This window comes from Boleophthalmus pectinirostris, unplaced genomic scaffold (genome assembly GCF_026225935.1).
Source record: "Boleophthalmus pectinirostris isolate CB_2022bp ecotype Guang Dong unplaced genomic scaffold, ASM2622593v1 HiC_scaffold_22, whole genome shotgun sequence".
Classification (NCBI taxonomy): Eukaryota; Metazoa; Chordata; class Actinopteri; order Gobiiformes; family Gobiidae; genus Boleophthalmus; species Boleophthalmus pectinirostris.
Genome location: NW_026571190.1, coordinates 25841626 through 25860843, shown reverse-complemented (window position 1 = coordinate 25860843; position 19218 = coordinate 25841626). Strand labels below are relative to the sequence as shown.

Genomic DNA, 19218 nt, shown 5'->3' with positions numbered 1-19218 from the left:
CGAGATATGTATCATATCGTGGCCTATGTATCGAGGTATGTATCGTGTCGGCAACTTATTAATGATACCCAACCCTGTAAAATAGTTTCAATATTATCATTTATCGTAATATATCTCTACAACAATATATTGTGCTTCCATTGTTGTTATCGTGACAGGACTAGAGGTTGACATAGCGTTGCACTGTTGCCTCAATAAGTGCCACTGGCCTCATAGTAAAGGAAATTCAGACTAATTGGCGGGAGGTACTGGGTAAACCTTGCATGAAATTCCCACCAGGAGCCCTTTGTGTGTCCCCTCAGCCTGCTCCTGTCTGTCGACTTCACAGTGCTCGCCCAGCTATGACGGCTGTGGTGCCAAGTTAGGAAAATAATATGAAGCTGACAGACAACCCGATATGAGGTGTATTAAATTATAGACGTGCGATTTTTAATTTGGCATAATATTTGCGCATGGCGTCCTTTCAGAATTAGGGTGCGTATCTGGGTATATAGGTGAGAGGAGGGAGGTGCGGGTCATGGTTTGGCTAATCCTTCGTGTATGGGACAAACTGTGCAGATCCAGTAGTGCTTTGTTCCATTGTTTATGCACTGATTGTTTGGACATATACACTCATCATGACAAAATACCTTCAGAAGATGGATTTAGAAAAGAAAAGTTTAGTGTGAGTGTAGAGATTTTAAGACCAATTTCATTAGACTGAAGTAAAGATAAGTGCCTAAGACGTAAAAAGACTCAGTGCTAGTAATCTCACAATAACACATTTTAAAGTGTGATATATTGCTGAAGAAATATAGACTATAAACGATAATATTGAAACTAATTTACGCCACTGACTCAAAAACTCATGAGCACATTTAAACCACAAAAACTATTTTAAATCTATTCTAAATCTACAATATTGTTAAAAATGATGCGCTGTAATAAATAAAAAGCAGAATGAAACACTTTAGTACTTAGTTTGCATCTGTAATGAATCACAGAAGTTCTTTATTGAATCTTTTATGGATTAAATCTCCCAAATAAATTTCTCAGTATTGCAAAAACAATGTACACACGATAAATGCTGACCCCAAAAAATATAGTTCCAGCTTTCATATATTGAACAATAAGTTGATAGTAATTATCGTGACAGACCTAGTCAGTGCTGTTACTGAGTCCAAGGTAAATGTGATCTTCTTTTCCGTAATCTGCTTTTGCATTTGGGGATGTTTGGGTATTACAGGTTTGGAAGAGGTCCGAGTCTTCAGGGGTTTAAAAGGGTGCATTGCAAACTCATTTTAAAATGCTTGCACCTTTATTTTAGGCTTGTTAAATAATGACACTTAAAGGTGCACTGTGTAACTTTTTTGGCTGGGTGTCACCTACTTGTTTCTATGAATATGTCATCGCTCTGCTTGAAATGTTCCATAGTCTAACATTAAACAGCTCTACCTTACATTCATCCAGTTACAGGTGGTTTTACTCCTTAAAAATATCTAAAAGCAGGGTTGCCTCTCCACAGATCTGACCTGTAACTTGGTCTGGTTTGGTCTCCATGAAAACAGAAAGGTTTAATACCATACTGTGAAACATTCCAGACAAAACAATAATATCTCCATGGAGAAAAGCATTTGTCAGACCCTCCACTAGAAAAGCTACACAATGCACCTTTAAAGGAGGAGTATAGTCTGCACCCTCAGTCAGTTTGATCTAGACTCACCTCTGGATGTTTGGCTGGTTTCCCTTCACACTTTAGGAGATACAAGGGCCAGCTCTGCTTTTCATTCACCCTAAATCAAATACATCTACACTGACAGTTTGTTTAAACCCAGCAGTAAAATCTGCTTTTGTTTAATTGAGTTCTCGCTTTTACAAATGTTGTTTACATTAGATCACTCTCAGATCATCAAAATTACAAGAATTTAAATATTCTCTTTAGACATTTTGGAAAAACAGCCTGCTAACATGCCAGGCCCCTTGTCCCTGTAGTGATGGGGCTGAGCACATAACACCTGCTACCAGCCAGCTTTACTCAGCTCCTGCCAACACCAGCATATGGCAGCCACACACTCTATGTACCCTGTATACAGAGACTATATTTGGAATCTGGCTGTCTGGTTTAACTTGTGTGAATGTCTCATTGTTATGCATGAATTTGCAGTAATTAGACATGCAGTTGTTTACAAGGCCAACATTGCAGCGCTCTTACAAAGCATTTTGTTGTTTCATTATAAACTTGTGTTCTGTGCAGCTTCAGGCTTTTTGGCATGGCTCATCAAATCATCTACCGATTATTCTCATAACCAGGAATGTGCCAGTTGTTTTTTGTTGCATAATTTAAAGGAAAAATCTGATATTGTAGAAGTATTAAGGCATCTATTTTTTTATTTTTGTTTTGTTCTGAATTATATGAAAACCTATTTTGACTGAACAAAACATTACTTTTGAATAGAAATATACTTCCTCACCAACATAAAAGTGAAATAATTATGATTTCAATTGACCCAAATCATTGTATGTAATACCACAGGCCTTCCACTTGCTTCAAAATTTGTATTTCATAACCTGTTCCAAACATGGCATACTGACATTGTACCCTTTGGCCAGACACTTTACACACTTCAGCCATTTTCCCTCTGTTGTTTGTTGCATTTTATCAGTCAGTCCGTCTCAGTGCATACTACCACTGTGCTGTCATTCAATGAATATAAACTAATTTGATCATACTAACTACTGAAATGAATAAACATTTGATAAATTTCACTTAAATGTAGTCCTCCTTTTACTTTCTGAACTGAACTCCTGAAATAATTTAACGTCAGTATTCTTAAAGGGCCCATATTATGGTATTTTCTAACCTATATTATAATGTTTTTCCTCATCAAAAACACACCTGGAGTTGTGTTTTGTTTCATTCACACATATTTCACACTGCATGTTTAGGCTGAGCTCTCTGTTCCACATTGTGATGTCATGTGGTAATACAGGAAGTGCTCTACTGTGTTTTTAAACTCCTGTTTTATACACCTTCACTAGAATAGCTTGATGACTTCAGCAATTCAGAATTTAGAATTTTTAATGTCTACTAAAGAACAGGTAAAATGTTTCATGACATCACAAGGTGGAACAGAGCATTTTGAGCTTTGGAAATGTAGACAGACTAACAATAAAGTCTTACTCAAACATGTGTGAATGAAACAAAACACAACTCCAGGTCTGTTTTTGATGAGGTAACAACATTGTCACATGTCTTAAAGCTCACAAGAGTCAATTTTGCATAATATGGGCCCTTTAAGTCTTAACAACCTACTTTGAAGACGCTCATATTTTTCACTGTGTGTGTGTTTGACTGCAGTATGACCCAGAGCACTCGGGCTTCATCAGTACGGAGCGGTTCAGGGACCTACTGGCCACTCACAGCTCCGAGATTGACCCTCACAAACTGGAAGTCCTTTTGGCCCTCGCCGATGGCAATGGCAAGATCTGCTACCAAGACTTTATCAACTTGGTGAGACATTTGAGGGTCAACCGCTACATACAGCACATTAGGTTCTTATCTAGTGATTAATGAATATGCCAGACGAAGCATACAAGGAGTCTAAATTTTAACTTTTGAACCATTTACAGGTGCAATGAGCAATTTTTCTGCTGGAGGTCCGCCACCTGCTTGTCTCCATGGAGATGTTATTGCTTTGCCTGGAATTTTTCTTGGTATGACATTAAACATACCTGTCCAGTATTAATTACGGGTGTTTCTGTTGCTCAAAAATACGTTTCCTTCTGTGAATAAGGGTGACTGTCCTCAGATCTGAATCGGAATATACCATAGTGCTGTTACCTGCCTGTCTCCCTCATGATGTTTTAATCTATGTTGTGGAACATTTTAGACAAAGCAATAACATTTCCATGGAGACAACTAGAAATGTTATGCAGTGCACCTTTAAACATTTTAATTATTTCCAAATTTGCTCTCTACCTCCCCGTAAGTGCTGATAAATGCTTGTTAACTTTCACTGGGTCCCACTTTTAGTTTCAGCATCCATTCTCCTTATAGTTAAAAGTCTCCTTCAAACATCTTTCACCGCCTTATCCATTTTGTTCTGCTTATTGTGGTCCAAAAGGAAGCTTTATAGAGCTGACCTGGGACAGTCTGTTGTGTTGGGAGTGTGATGACAATAAGCCCGGGAAGATGGAGGCGTATAGACATTGTGGAGAGGGCATTGTTGTCTGAGACTGAGACCACATTCATCCCTCTGTTTCTCGCTGTATTGCCTGATACAGGGATGGACCAATAAGCTGTAAGAAACTTGAGGAAAGACAAATTTTGGATCAAATTCTGCTGGATGTAGGACAGAAAGAATTTGTTTTTTTTTTTTATTATCATTTGGCATCGTTTCTACCAAATGCAAAATCTAAAAACATGAATCTAAAACCATATGATAAATATGAAATATGCAGTTCAGCTCTGTATTTTTAAACCATTTTCATATTGAGTTTGATTTAATTAAGTTTGGCATTAATAAAACATTCTTAAGTAAACCTGGATCATGGTAACTGTAGTGGGTTAGCTTTGGTTACCCTGACTTTGGGAATATATTATAATTGAACTAAACCAGGCTTATAATTTTAACTAGATTTAGGTCCACAGTGGAACAATGAGCACCATTGTGAGTCTGACACAAACCATCTACATTTCTTAAAATTAAAAACATATTTTCTTCTTTCAAGTGCCAAATTTGCTGAGAACAAGCTTTTAGTCTTAATAGTGAGTCTTGTCAATTGCATAAACAAAGCTTCAAGGCCAAATGTCTTTTCCTCATTTACCTCCTAGAATAATGTGGGAGGAATGTTAAGAATGTAAATACAATGTAAATGACCCTTAAAAGTGAATTGTGATGATCGAAGGCAACATGACTATGGAATAAACTAAGGAATCACACTGGGAGTGTTCTGTATGTACCTCTATGGTGGAATGTTCAGCAGTATACCATGGAGACACAATGCACACATTAGCAAACACCATCAAAAAACATTTTAGATGGTCTGAAAACTCAAGAAAAATGGATATAAACACATTTTCAGGAGCCTCTGATCAATTCAAACTTTCATGATCCTGTTTAGGTGTTTGATTTTCAACAAAAACGTGACAGTCACAAACTGAAAAACTGTTGGCTAATGCTACATGACTGTAATTTTATGTGTGAGACTTGTTTAAAGAAATCATCTCATCTGTTGTAGTTCCAGCTAAGGCAGCTCTTTCTCATCAAATTGTGTTAAAATAAAGCTCAGATTTAAGTCTAATAGAGCTTCTGACAGAGTAGTGCCTACTGATAGCATCACACCCCCAGTTAAAATTGATGACATCAGCCGCAATATTCAGTATTCAAAAATGTACTTTGCCTGGTTGAATTCGCATTCTCAAATTTTATTATTCAAATGTCAAATTTTCAGGTGGAAATCAGAGCTTATATTTTTCAGTGTGCAACACACTATTTCTGAAAAACTTATTCTAATAGGAACCCCTCACATTTTTGAGTGTATCTTTTTTTATAGGTTGATAAGCATGTTAATCTTTTGTCTTAAAGCTCCTATATTATGCTAAATCGACTCTTGTGAGCTTTAAACCATGTTAGCATGTTGTAACCTCCTCAAAAATTTACCAGGAGTTGTGTTTTGTTTCATTCACACATGTTTGAGTAAAATCAGAATACTCTGTTCCACCTTCCACCTTCATGAATTGGTAGTTTTCCAGTTAACAGCTACATTTTACCTTTTGTTCAGTAGAAATTGGCTAAATTATTCTAGTGAAGGTGCATGGAGTTTAAAAACACTGTGGAGCACTCAGCCCAAATATAAAGGGTTGTGTTAAACATGTGTGAACTAAGTAAAACACCACTCCGGTTGTGTTTTTAATGAGGAAACATTAGAACATAGATCAGAAAATAGTGCAATATGGGCTCTTTAAACAACTGTCACCTGTAGAACACAATATGAGAATTATTTGACCTCATTTGCAACAGTGCATGATGACACTTGAATGCAACAGTGCATGTCAGAATCCTTTGTGTAGACCAAATATGGACACTTAAGTTGTGGCAATGCTCTCCTCTGTCATGATTATAGTCAGTAACTGCACAGCCCCAGCTCCATCACTGCAAAGACTCCAATCACAGCTCTGAATCCCTACATCCATCTCCTATGCACTCTTCACCCTGCTTTCTCTGTTTAAGTTCTGCTTTTTTCTCACTGCCACATTCTTATCTAAAGCTTTCTGTCTCTCTATTTTGCTTGGCAGCTCCTCGTACATCACGTCTGGCTCCTGCTGTGCTTGTGGCTGTCCTCTGAGGTGCCTCCCAAAATGTGTCTTGGAAGGAACCTCACAGGACAGTCATATAACTTTAAGATGAAGTTAGAAGTTTTAATGGTAAAGAGAACTTATGATCTATGAGACTTAGCTTTATATGTGCTACTACTATAACTGCTACTACTACTACTACTGCTAGTACTACTACTACTGCTACTACTACTATTACTAGTACTACTGCTACTACTACTATTACTAGTACTACTGCTACTACTACTATTACTAGTACTACTGCTACTACTACTATTACTGCTACTACTGCTACTACTACTACTACTATTACTACTGCTACTACTACTATTACTGCTACTACTGCTACTACTACTACTACTATTACTACTCCTACTACACCTGCTGCTGCTGCTACTGCTGCTGTTACTACTGCTAGTACTTCTACTACTACTGCTACTACTACTCCTCCTGCTGCTTCTACTGCTGCTACTGCTGCTGCTGCTACTACTACTACTACGACTACGACTACTACTACTGCTACTACAGCTACTACTACGATGATGACAACGACAATGACTGCTACTACTACTACTGCTACCATTACTACTACCGTGACTACTACTACTACTATTACTGCTCTACAGCTACTACAACTACTGCTACTACTACCACTACTTCTACTGCTACTTCTACTACTACCACTACTACGACAATGACTACTACTACTACTACCGCTACTACCGCTACTACTACTACTGCTCTACAGCTACAACTACTGCTACTACTACTACTACTACTACTACTACTACTACTGCTACTACTACCACTACCACAACTGCTACTACAACTACTATTACAATGACAGCGATACTAAAACTAGCATAGAAACTAGATACTCATTTGAGCAAGTATCAATACTAAAAAGTCACATTCACAGGACAGAAATGACCTTTTTCTGACTAGTTTTAGAATGATTTTGAGCGGTATCAGCACAAGTATAAGACCACATAGTTTAGTATATGCCCATGGACCACTATTGAACCTACCTGGACCACTGAGGGATTACACAGATATAAGACTATTATTAAGTTTATTCCTGAGTATTGAAATCAAGTTTGAAATTTCAGTATCGTAACAACACTACTAGGAGCAATGGCCTCAACCTTTATCTTGAAACTAAATTACTAAAGGATTTAAAGAGACAATATTATTACATTTTCAGTCATTGAGTTATCTTGCCAATGCCATCCAACTACACAAACAAGCCAAAACCATAACTTCCTTTTACTCTTCCTTTTAAAGATCTAGATTCAAATGGGTTTCTTAATTACTGTGAGCTGCTTCTGCTCCTCATCCCTGGGCTTTGATCGTCTGTCTCATTGATCAAACAGTAAAATTGTTTGTGGCTCAATGCCCAGTTCCACCTTTTCTCCTCCTCTTCTTCCTCTCAAACAGACTGGATGACACTTTTTTAAATTGAAATTGCAGTCAGTTCACACAAAGCATTGAGGCTTATTGGACAACGGTTGCTTAGGTGAGAACTGTGTGTGTCTGTGTGCGTGTCTGTGTGTCTGTGTGTGTGTGAGCCTTATTTGTTTGAGGGACTTTATAGCAGCAGTGCAAAAAGTGACCATGGTAACCTGTAATCATTTTCCCACAGTTTTCCTTTGCATACATAAAAGCTGAAATAATTGGCTTTTCCTCAGTAGTCTTCAAATAGTGATTTCTCCACAGACATGGCCTCATTAAATTGAACAAAGGGATATTTAAAACAAGGTTTTTATGGGCCTGATGTTTTATTATCAGGACTTTTACAACATTTTAGACCAAACACACCAATAGGCAGAAATGTACTAAAGGGCCCATATTACACTATTTTCTGATCTATGTTATAATGTTCTTTCCTCATCAAAAACAGACCTGGACTTGTGTTTTGTTTCATTCACACATGTTTAACACACAAAACCGTTTTTCTCTCAAAATGAAAACACTTAGTTCTACCTTGTGATGTCATGTGCTAATACAGGAAGTGCTCCATTGTGTTTTTACACTCCATGCACCTTCACTAGAATCATTTGGGTCATTTCAGCCCTGAAATTTCCAATCACTACTGAACTAAAGGTTCAGTAGCGGACAGCTGTTAACATGAAATTTACTACTTCATTGGCACCATCCGTTTTTTTTCAGTATATGTAAACCTGTTTTTTGAATTTAAAACGTGTAGATGTGCAAGAGTAAGAATGTGTAAATCTTTGCCCAGCACTAAAGCTACTATTTCTTGCCTTATTAGTTCTGGTAATGAGAGCTGGAGCCGTGCATTGTGCCTGTCTTTGTGAGTCAGAGGAAACCTGGACATAATGCCAACTGTATTTCGGGGAATGAATGTTTGTGGACAGAAAGAGGTGAAGTGCAGGGTTTGGTGGTTGCTAGGAGATGGGACAGGCATTCAGTTTGTGTGGCAAGAAAAAAGGGTCTGCCACTGTTGGAGTGGGGGGGTGTGGTCCAAAAACTGGAATTTACCAATCTACATCACAAAATACATGCATAGATACTCAAGAGGCTCTCTATCCCCAACTTAGAAAAATATATAAATAAATAAATAGGAATAGGAGTCATGATTGCACATTTCAAAGTGCAAGATACTGTATTGCTGAAGTAAATATAGAACTTAAACAGTCATTTTGAAACTAGTTTATGCCACTGACACAAAAGCCCAAGAGCTGTTAATTTCAGCTCCAATAAATAAACAGCAGAATGAAACATTTTAATACTTAGTTTGCATCTATAATGAGGCACAGAAGTTATTAATTAAACCTTCTACAGCTCAAATCTTATCATATAACCAAAAAATAACTAACAATTTCCCTGTAGTGCAAAGAAAAAGTACTGATACTGAGCCCCTAAATATATTGCCCCATCTGTCATGCATTCAGTGATAAGTCACAATAGTGTTTATCGTGACAGTTCTACATATCAGTATCAATTATATTTTTGTATGTCTCTTTCCAGATGACGAACAAGCGGTCCAACAGTTTTCGGAGGGCCATTCTTCAGGGCAGTCGTCAGCTGAAGGGGTGTAACCTGCGTGACGAGGTGGGTCTGGGGCTGTCTCAGAGGCTGGTGCGTCACGTCGCCTATGAGACCCTGCCGCGAGAGGTGGACCGCAAATGGTACTTCGACAGTTACAACTACTGCCCCCCACCCTGGCTCATCCTGGCCATCACCATAGCAGAGGTCAGTTTGTATTCTTTTAGTTTATTCTCAGTATTTTAAAATTGTGTTGTAAAAATTTACCCGATAGAGACAATTTTGTTTCCTCATCTAAAACACACCTGTGAGTTATGTTTTGTTTCATTCACACATGTTTAACACACAAACCATGCATATTTTAGTTCTTCTCTGAAACAGAGAAGTTCCACCTTGTGATGTCATATGCTAATACAAAACGTGCTCCACTGTGTTTTTAAACTCCATACACCTTCACTAGAATCATTTAGATAATTTCAGCCCTGGAATTGCCTCTCTCTGAACAAAAGATAAAAGGTAACTGTTAAATTGACAACTACATGACATCACAAGGTGGAACAGAGCATTTTGAACTTTGAAAATGTAGACAGAGTAATAATAAAGGAATAGTCAAACACATGTGAATGAAACAAAACACAACTCCAAGTATGTTTTAATAACAGTAGTATAACATGGCTTAAAGCTCAGAAGAGTAAATTTTGTGTACTATAGGACCTTCAAGCTTTTTGATAATTTCTCTTCAAAAACATGTATTTTCACATTTTTGTTGAATTCACATATGTCTAAATTACCTTGTGATCCATCAGTCATCTCAGCTCATATTTGCCATTACAAAATGTTGATCTGTTACCATCATATTTGTAATAACTATCTGATGGCCCTTTACGCTGATCACTCTGCCTGAAATTCAAAGGAAAAAAATGTCAAAATAATAGAGCTATAACTGCTAAAGAACAGATTTTGATATAGATGTCCATAATAACATATGTATATGCTGATTTTGTCCTTTGACTGTGTCTCTACTTTGGCAGGTAGCAGTCTTCATATATTATGGGTTCAAGCTGGATCGTCTGGTGCTGCAGGTGTCCAGTCCGTTGTTCCTTAAGAGCCCTTTACCGTACCATCCTCAGCTGAGAGCGCAGGCCTGGAGGTATCTCAGCTACATCTTCATGCACACAGGGTAAGTCTGTATACATAATACAAGATACAAGATCAGCTTTTCGATCAGTATAATGATACTACATGCAAGGTTTAGTATGGCTTTGGGGAATTTCTTTGCAGTGGTAAACTTGGGGTTAAGCAGCAATCTCATAATCCTAATGAGATTACTTTTAACAGCTTCATTAAAGGGCCCATATTACACTATTTTCTAAACTATGTTATACAGTTGTTTCTTCATCACAAACAAATCTGGAGTTGTACTTTGTTTCAATCACACATGTTCAACACACAAATTCTGCATATTTAGGTTGTTTCCTCAAACAGAAAACACATGTGGTAATACAGGAAGTGCTCCACTGTGTTTTTAAATTCCATACACCTTCACTAGAAGCATGTGTATAGTTTCAGTGCTGTAATTGCCCATCTCTACTGAACGAAATATGTAGAAGGAGCTGTTAACTTGAAAACAAACCTTTCATGACATCACAAGGTGGTGTAGACAGACGAATAATAAAGTATTACTCAAACATGTGTAAATGAAGCAAAACACAACTCCATGTTCTGAAGAGGTAAAAACATTATAACACAAGGGTCAGTTATTATAGGAGCTTTAAAGTACACTTAAATGAATGTGTAAAATGGTCTTCAATATAATCATTTATCAAGGTGTTTTTCTGTATCCCCCTAAGTCCACACCCCTGTGCCAGAACAGAGAATCAATATGTAAAATAAATGAATGTCAGATAGCCGGTAATCACAGCCCGGGGTAATTGTTATTCCTGGGTAGAACTATTAAAATGGTAATTGAATTAGAGGGAGCCGGAGGTGAGCAGATGCCAGTGAACAGAAAAGGACAGATTTAGGTGTTTAACATGCATTGATTGTGTTGAAGAATAATAAAAACTTATCTTGAGTGAAAATGCTGTTTTGAAATTGAGTGGAAATGCAAGCCTGTGTGCCCTTTTGTTCTTATAAGCTTGGGAAAATGGGCATACAGCTAAGCTAAATATATACTCATCTATATCTTATGCAAATCACTGTACAAGACATCATCATTTGCTGTAGAAAATAAAGCTAAATGAAAAGCGGTTCAGAAGGTAATATTTTTCACTTGAAGCAGGTGATTTTACAGAAATGATTGACAGCTGCGGGTCTTACATGCAATTTCTCTATGAGTGCTCAGACAAGACTATATATTTACAGTAGAGCTCACAAAGGATCTACTGAAGCTGTCAATTCACACATGCACACAAACACATACACACACATGCACACAAACACACACTTTTACACACACACAAAGCATCTAATCCTGTCAACAGCACTACAGTGACTTTGATCCTACCCAGTTCTCAGCACCAAATCTAAGTACACTAGATTTATTCTGCAAAACTGTGACATTAAGAGACGCCTAGTCAAAAACACTCAAAAGTACTACCTTCACATTTTTGTTTTGCTGCACGCTAGCTTCTTCGACTAGAATCGATAAACCATATTGTTGTCTGACGTCACGGCTCATTGGACTTTTGCTATTTTTAAACATTTGCAACAATGAGAGAAAAAGCACCCCACAGGAGTTGGTATTTTCGCTCAGTCATAGGCAGCACTTCTCAAATCTGTTTAACTCTATATATGTCCATTTTGCAGGACAATTAAAGGTCCTATTTTATCCAAATTTGACTCTTGTGAGCACTTTGTCATGGGCACATCACCCCTCTGTAATGAAGAAAATTGGCTTTGACCTCACCATTCTGTAACAAACTAATGTGAAGAGAAATTGTTACGGGTCATATTTTGAAGACTTACTGTGATGTACCACTGAGAAAGAAGAGACTTTGAAGCTCTAAAGGACACAGTTTTTTTGCGTGTAATGATCAGAATCCATGAGGGCCATTGGGTACATTTGCAGTGGTCTTTAATCTTGTGTTTTGGGGTCTTTAAGCTTGTCTTTGTACATGTGTTTGGGTGCATTCAAGTGTGCGATGGACACTGGATGTGGTCTGATGGAGGAGCAGATGTTTCTGAATGTGTGTATATGCAAGATTAAACAAATGTGAACTAGCAAAGATTGCATTGACTGCAGACTGCATTGTAATCAAAACCCATACTGTAAGGCAAGGTTTTATTAAACTAAATGTTTAATGAAATATATAAAGTATTAATGAAGAGCTAATTTGCAAAGAAAGATAAGTGAAATTTTATAAAGCCATGCTATTTACTCTTTGTATAGTTTTGTTTTCAAATGTGAAAATATTTTACAGCTATCAAAAATTATGCCATCCCTCTTTGATTAAATCAACTAAATATTCTATTATATTGACCTTTTCAAAATGGAGATATCTGTTGTCACAACTGAATTCTTTAAAGGCACATTGTGTAACTTTTTACAGTATGGCATTAAACCAGGCAAAGCAAGGCAAGTTTATTTATATAGCACAATTTGTACACAAAGTAATTCAAAGTGCTTTACATAATAAGAAATACATTACAATTGCAATAAAAACAAATCAAAACATAAATAATCATAATATCATAATATAATATCATATCATAAAATTAAACCATTCTTCCCTGATGGAGACCAAACCAGACCAAGTTGGAGGTCAGATCTGTGGAGAGGCAACCCCGCTCATAGTCAGTTTTTCTATCTATTTTTGAGCTATAAAACCACCTATAACTTAATACATTAAGGCAGAGATGTTTAATGTCATACTATGGAACATTCCAAGCAGAGCAATGACATATCCATTGAAAGATGCAGGTGATGGACCTACAACCAAAAAGTTACATATTGCATCTTTAATAAAATTACATAAAAAAGTCTGTTTTTCTATTTTTTTTTTTCAGGATTGAGCATCTAAGTCTGAATATGGCTATGCAGCTCTTGGTGGGGGTCCCTCTGGAGATGGTCCATGGAGCCACGAGGATCGGGCTGGTCTATGTGTGTGGCGTGTTAGCAGGTGGGCTGTCTCTCACACACATGTTTAACTCATTCATATACATATTCATGATCCACTTATCCGCCTCTCGCCACATAGGGCACACCCCCGCCTACTCATTCAATTGAAATGCAGCGTAGGCCTATGGAGTGGACTGTTGTTCTCCAAGGCTGTTGTTAGTATGCATTCAAGGTCTTGTCCGAGCAGTATGCGAGCAGATTCAGTTCTATGGTAAAATGCGTGCATCCAGTTGTGGGGCAGATGGTGGTGGGATGGTGTCTTGATAGCAGACATGATGAAATGGGGGCTGTCAATAGCACATCAAAGCTCCTACGTCTTTGTTCAATCAGAAAAGAACACATAAAAGGGTTCAGAATAAGATGTTTCTTTGGTGTTTAAAGCTGTTTAAGGACACCATCACAAGGTTATTGCTACATTATTTGAACCACCAAAATTTACTAATTCTCCCTGTCTCACTCTGGTACAAATCAAGATGGTTTTGTGATTAGAATATCTAATCATTTCTTTGTAATTGCCCATCACTGACCCTCCTGAAGATTTAATTGAATAAACACTAGATTGCCTTTTTAATCTTTTGCCCAAATCATTTGCTTGTCGAGTCAAATCACTAGAGACTCGACATCAAACGTTAGCTGAACTTTACAAAGACGAGTGGATCTGGTGCCGTATCCTGTCTCCCTGATTTCAGAGGGTGTGATTAACAGACGGCTTAAACAATCAGATGGTCCCTTTCATGTCTAAAACAAATAGGGCTGCTAACTCATAAAAAAGAGGGAAAACCAATACACAAATCACAGAGAAACAGCACAGATTTTTACAGAATCAACAATTGGATCACCAAACTATTATTTTCATCATTCTCAGGTAAAAGAAATTTTATATTTTGTTCCGAATGTTATGAGAATTTGGGAGAGGAGAAGTCTTCTGCATTTGAGATACACGTGCTACAAATTGGTAGCTGTGGCTGGACCGCCTCAAGTTAAGATGGTGCTTGGTTCCTGTACCTTCTGGATTCGAACAAAATGTAGAAGGCGAAAAAAAAATTATATGGGTCAATCATGTAGCCTACATAGACCTCGGGTAGAAACGCTATGGAGGTCTGTAGCTTTTACTTCATTGTAAACAAACATACAGTCTATATCAGACAGACACTCTCTTGCCCGCCTCACACTTTAATTAGTTATCGACCACTGGAGCCAGAGCACAGACATGTCCTGTTGTGGCCACTCATGTTTGGATTGCTGCTTTTACAAATTTTTGTGTAGAGGACACTGGCCAAGGTCAACCTGAAAAGATATATTTTGGGTTAGATTCAGCAAAAGACAAGATTTTATTCTCTGCTACTCCATCCATAAATCTAATCTTTTGTATTCCTCTAGGCCTTCTACTATTTTCTGGCTTGTTGGTTAATTAGCTCATTAAAAAGTAATTGAGTTTGAATACATTTTAATTAAAAGCCAGTAATAGAAATAGATGTCGTTTTGCTGGGAAACAAGAGGGGTCAATTGATTGTGCGTTTATCGCTGACCTACCCTGGAGAATTTCTATAGAAGAGTTTAATAGTAAGCAGTTACTATTTACACTGTTGGACAAGAAATTAAATATAAAAATAATGTTAGTGAGATGCTCTTTTTGTGAATCTACTCTAATCAGGCTCAGCTGTCATACAGAGGGGTCAGGGCAAAGTTCAAAGGTCAAGTAATGATTCAAAGGGCAGTCAAAATCCCAAAGGCGTGATGGCAAATGGATATTTTGGAGGGCTGAGATAAGAGTACAGAAAATTAAATAAAGTGCTTCCATAATGAGTAGTGATGTGTATTATTATTGCCATTACGTCCCCGTCCTCCATCTGCTGTTCGGAGGATAAATGAGCTGTCACTTTGTACAAAAACGCAGGCCACAGAGGAAAAGCTCTAGCTGTTTTTTGGTTGGTGTCCTTGTTAGTCTGAGTTCAAGGCCCCTTTAAAGTACCTCAGTCATGTTATTAAACCTCAAGTCATTTCAGGAATTGGATCACATGTATTTCAGACACTAGGGGATATATAAGTCCTTGCGTTAATAGTTAAAATATTTCTTCGTGATCAGTTTTGGGGAAAAGAATAATCTACGATTGAACTATGATGGGTCTCAGACATAAGGATTCCTTCCCGATTTTAAGGACGGCCCTACATTGTTATAGTAATAATGTCTTTCAAATCAAATATTACATCTTTTAAATGAGGAAAGGTCCTCACAAAATCCTTCAGTTCAGCAGTGAATCATTTGTCTGTAACACATGAATAGATTTAGACAGATTTTATTTTATTTTTTATGTAAGTTCAGTTATGAGTGTTCTTCTCAAGTTCTTGTCCAACCACACTGCAAAGGAAAACTATGGTAATTATTGAATCTTGTTGGCACAAAGTCTTAAAAGAACCATTTAACATAGCAAAGTTCATCCTTGCTGTATGTCTATCATTTGGACAATATCACTGCAATAACATCCATCTTTTTAGGGTCACTGGCTGTGTCTGTCACTGACATGACTGCTCCAGTGGTTGGTTCATCTGGTGGAGTGTATGCCCTTGTATCAGCACACCTGGCTAATGTTGTAATGGTAAGTATGTTTATGTTTTTATATTTCTATGTTATATTTGTGGCCCTTGCTTGCTTTCTAAAAATATAGAATAAGAAATTGAGCAGTGATTGTGTAATGATTATGATTATCACTACACACTGTACCATCTCTGCAAACTCTAATTAAAAACAAAATGTGGCTTTTGTTGTACCCATCACTGTCTATAACAAGGTCACTGTACAACCATTAAAATACAATATACATTAAAACAATTAAAGTTAAATTATAGAAAAAGACAACATATGCCCGTATTGTCCAACACCTCTGTATGCATCAGGTGCTCAAGGTGAGCTTCTATTATGTGTAGATAAGCTTAGTTATTATATACCTTTCCACAGCCACCACAATAATCTGCGGGTCGAGATGGAAATGACCTACCCTCTCATCTCAAATCACATTATTTCACCCAGACAGAGGAGATTAGGGGTCAGACTGCATCTGGACAAGTGGAAATTGACATGAATTGAGGCACGCAGGGACCATGTCATGTCAGAGGACTTTGTGTGTCCAGATGAAACGTGACCTTTTGGCATAAGTTGTTCCGTACTTTGTATCTGAAAGTGTATATGTCCTTTTTGATTCTGTGTCCTCTTTCTCATTAGAACTGGTCGGGAATGAAGTGTCAGTTCAAGTTATTCCGCATGGCCATGGCTCTTGTTTGCAGTAAGTTTAATCAAATAAAATATATTATACAGTAGCCTATATGAGGTTGTCCCAAAACAATCGATTTTTGTTACCTTTTTTTTTCTTTTCTTTTTTTTCATAATAATAATAATGATAATGTAATAATCACTCAAACAATCGCACAGACTAAAGGCTCATTTGTGCCACTTTTTTTTTTGTTTTCCATTTTTTTCATCATGTTTCTAATGTTAAGACCACATTCACCTAAACAACCACCAGGGGGCGCTAAAAGTCAGTTTGCGAATTTACCAAAACAGATTAAATAGAGCAACAAATAAACAAGCATGGAGAGGCAGAATCACATCTGCTGGAAAAGATACCAGAAATGTACTAGTAGGTGAGAGGAGCATTTATTTGTTTTGCAACTAGATCTAGTCACTTTTTAGAAATATTTACCCAAATCTATCAATAGAAATTTGACTGAAAGGTTCACATTGGCCGAGGCAGAAGTTCTAATTCTGGACCCCCCCCCCATTTCTGGAGGAGGGCCAGTCAAATGCTTTTCTCCATAGAGCTGGGATTCCTTTGTCTAGAACGCTTCACAGTATGACATTAAACCTTTCTATCTTCATAGAAACCAAACCAGACCACATTACACGTCAGATCTGTGGACACTGGAGAGGCAATCCCACTGATAGCCAGAATGCCTGTTTTTCTAGGGCTATAGAGCTATAAAACCACCTGCAATTGAGTAATTTTCAGCTGTTTAATGTCATGCTGTGGAACATTCCAGGCAGAGCAATGGCATATCCATAGAAACAAGCAGTTGACAGACCCCAACAAAAAGTTACATAGTGCACTTTTAAGGCCAAAAAAACATGCAATATAGGTCTCCAGGAAGAGTAGCTGATGGGAGGTCAATTAAATGGAGGTCAATTAAATACATCAATTATGATGTATGTCAATGTTCCTAATTCATTTCTCTGTTCTCTTTACAGTGAGTGTTGAGTTTGGTCGTGCTGTGTGGCTCCGGTTTTACCCGCCAGCTTTTCCTCCATGTCCCAACCCAAGCTTCGTGGCCCACCTGGGAGGCGTGGTTGTGGGTTTGACTCTGGGTGTGGTTGTCCTTCACAATTATGAGCAAAAACTTCAAGAGCAGTCGCTGTTCTGGATCTTCTTCTGTGTCTACACCTTGTTTGTGTTATGTGCTGTTTTCTGGAATATATTTGCATACAGCTTGCTTGACGTGCGACTCCCCCCACCACCGTGACTTATGGGGAGAAAGTGACAGTTTGTAGTAGCACTGGTATAACTGTTAATGTGAGAATCATGTGAATGGCACACATATATAGTCTTAACACTGAACACACAAATATGCTGGCCACATTATGCAGTACATTTGTTATACTTCAAAATGCAAAAAAAAAAAATTAACAAATGCACCAAAAAACATTTAAATTTACAGAGGTACTTGAGTACTTAGATAGAGATATTGTACCTCTCAGAGTAGTTTTTAGACACCACCGTTTCACTTCTACTTTAGTCATATTTAGTTTGAAGTACTCTTACTTTAGTAAAGGTTCTGTTCCTCTTCCTACTGTGCGTAATCCTACAAGAAAAAAGCTTTATGTTGATAATATTAAATTATTTGAACATATCAATTTCTTGCACCATTCCTTCATATATAATTTTAATTTTTCAAAATCTTGTGAAGTATCCTTTGAAAATACCATATTTTGAGCATTATGGATTTGTCCTTCCAACTTCAAATTTTAAATCAGATATTACATCAAGACCCTCATACTTGATGTAAGGCAATTACTTATACTTGAGGAGTAGTTTTCCCAAGCACTGTTTTACTCTTACTTGAGTAATTTCTTGAACCACTAATGTAACTTTTAAGTAATATTACTCTTACTGGAGCACGTTGGTTACTTTACCCACCTTGGCCAATAATGAGTTTTGACCTTCAGTGAGAAGTTACTGCATTCCACTCTGTGTTTCTACCCAGTGATTCTTGTAATTAGAAGTGTTCTATGTGTACTGTCTCACAATGTGGCTAGAAATGTTACACATTCAAAGGCCTCGGATCTCCTTGTCATGCACAACCCAGCGGTGCCTACAAATTTAGCACACTTGCCTTTTGTGTGGGGTAACTCAAGCTCAACCCTGCAAAATGTTGATATTGTTATGACTTAAAAGCTTGTGGTTTGCTGCAAATCAGAAGAAAATATAAACCTCTGGAATCAACTGACACTTCTGCAGTACAGCCCTTATATTAAATATGCTGTGTGAGTACCTTTGATGCTATAGGCTACTGTATGTAATTTATTGTTCATTTTACTTTTTGTTGGCTATTTGGAACTAACTTACAAAAGTTTTCAAATAGAATGGAAGGTGTGGTGGTGATATTATGGTGTCTATGTATATAAAAGTGCCATTCAGACTTTTTTAGCTTAAACTGATGCCAAAACACTGACTCAAGCACTTCAGAGCAACATCATTTTAACTTTGAATAGTGGAATGTTTAT

General features: G+C 37.4%; 1 protein-coding gene across 3 annotated transcripts in view; it reads left to right on the top strand.

Moving 5' to 3' along the window:
- The window catches only part of rhbdl3 (rhomboid, veinlet-like 3 (Drosophila)), a 50462-nt gene extending 31389 nt beyond the window's left edge, over positions 1-19073 (top strand). For 2 of the 3 annotated variants that reach the window (XM_055158305.1, XM_020938567.2), the window contains exons 2-7: positions 9308-9532; positions 10357-10505; positions 13334-13446; positions 15942-16042; positions 16666-16726; positions 17686-19073. In XM_055158305.1, coding sequence (XP_055014280.1) covers positions 9308-9532; positions 10357-10505; positions 13334-13446; positions 15942-16042; positions 16666-16726; positions 17686-17957 — 921 coding nt within the window. In that variant the 3' untranslated portion in view covers positions 17958-19073. Of the gene's footprint in view, positions 1-3337; positions 3491-9307; positions 9533-10356; positions 10506-13333; positions 13447-15941; positions 16043-16665; positions 16727-17685 lie in introns of all 3 variants that reach the window. The other variant, XM_055158304.1, reaches the window with a different exon arrangement.
- Positions 19074-19218: the final 145 nt, after the last annotated feature.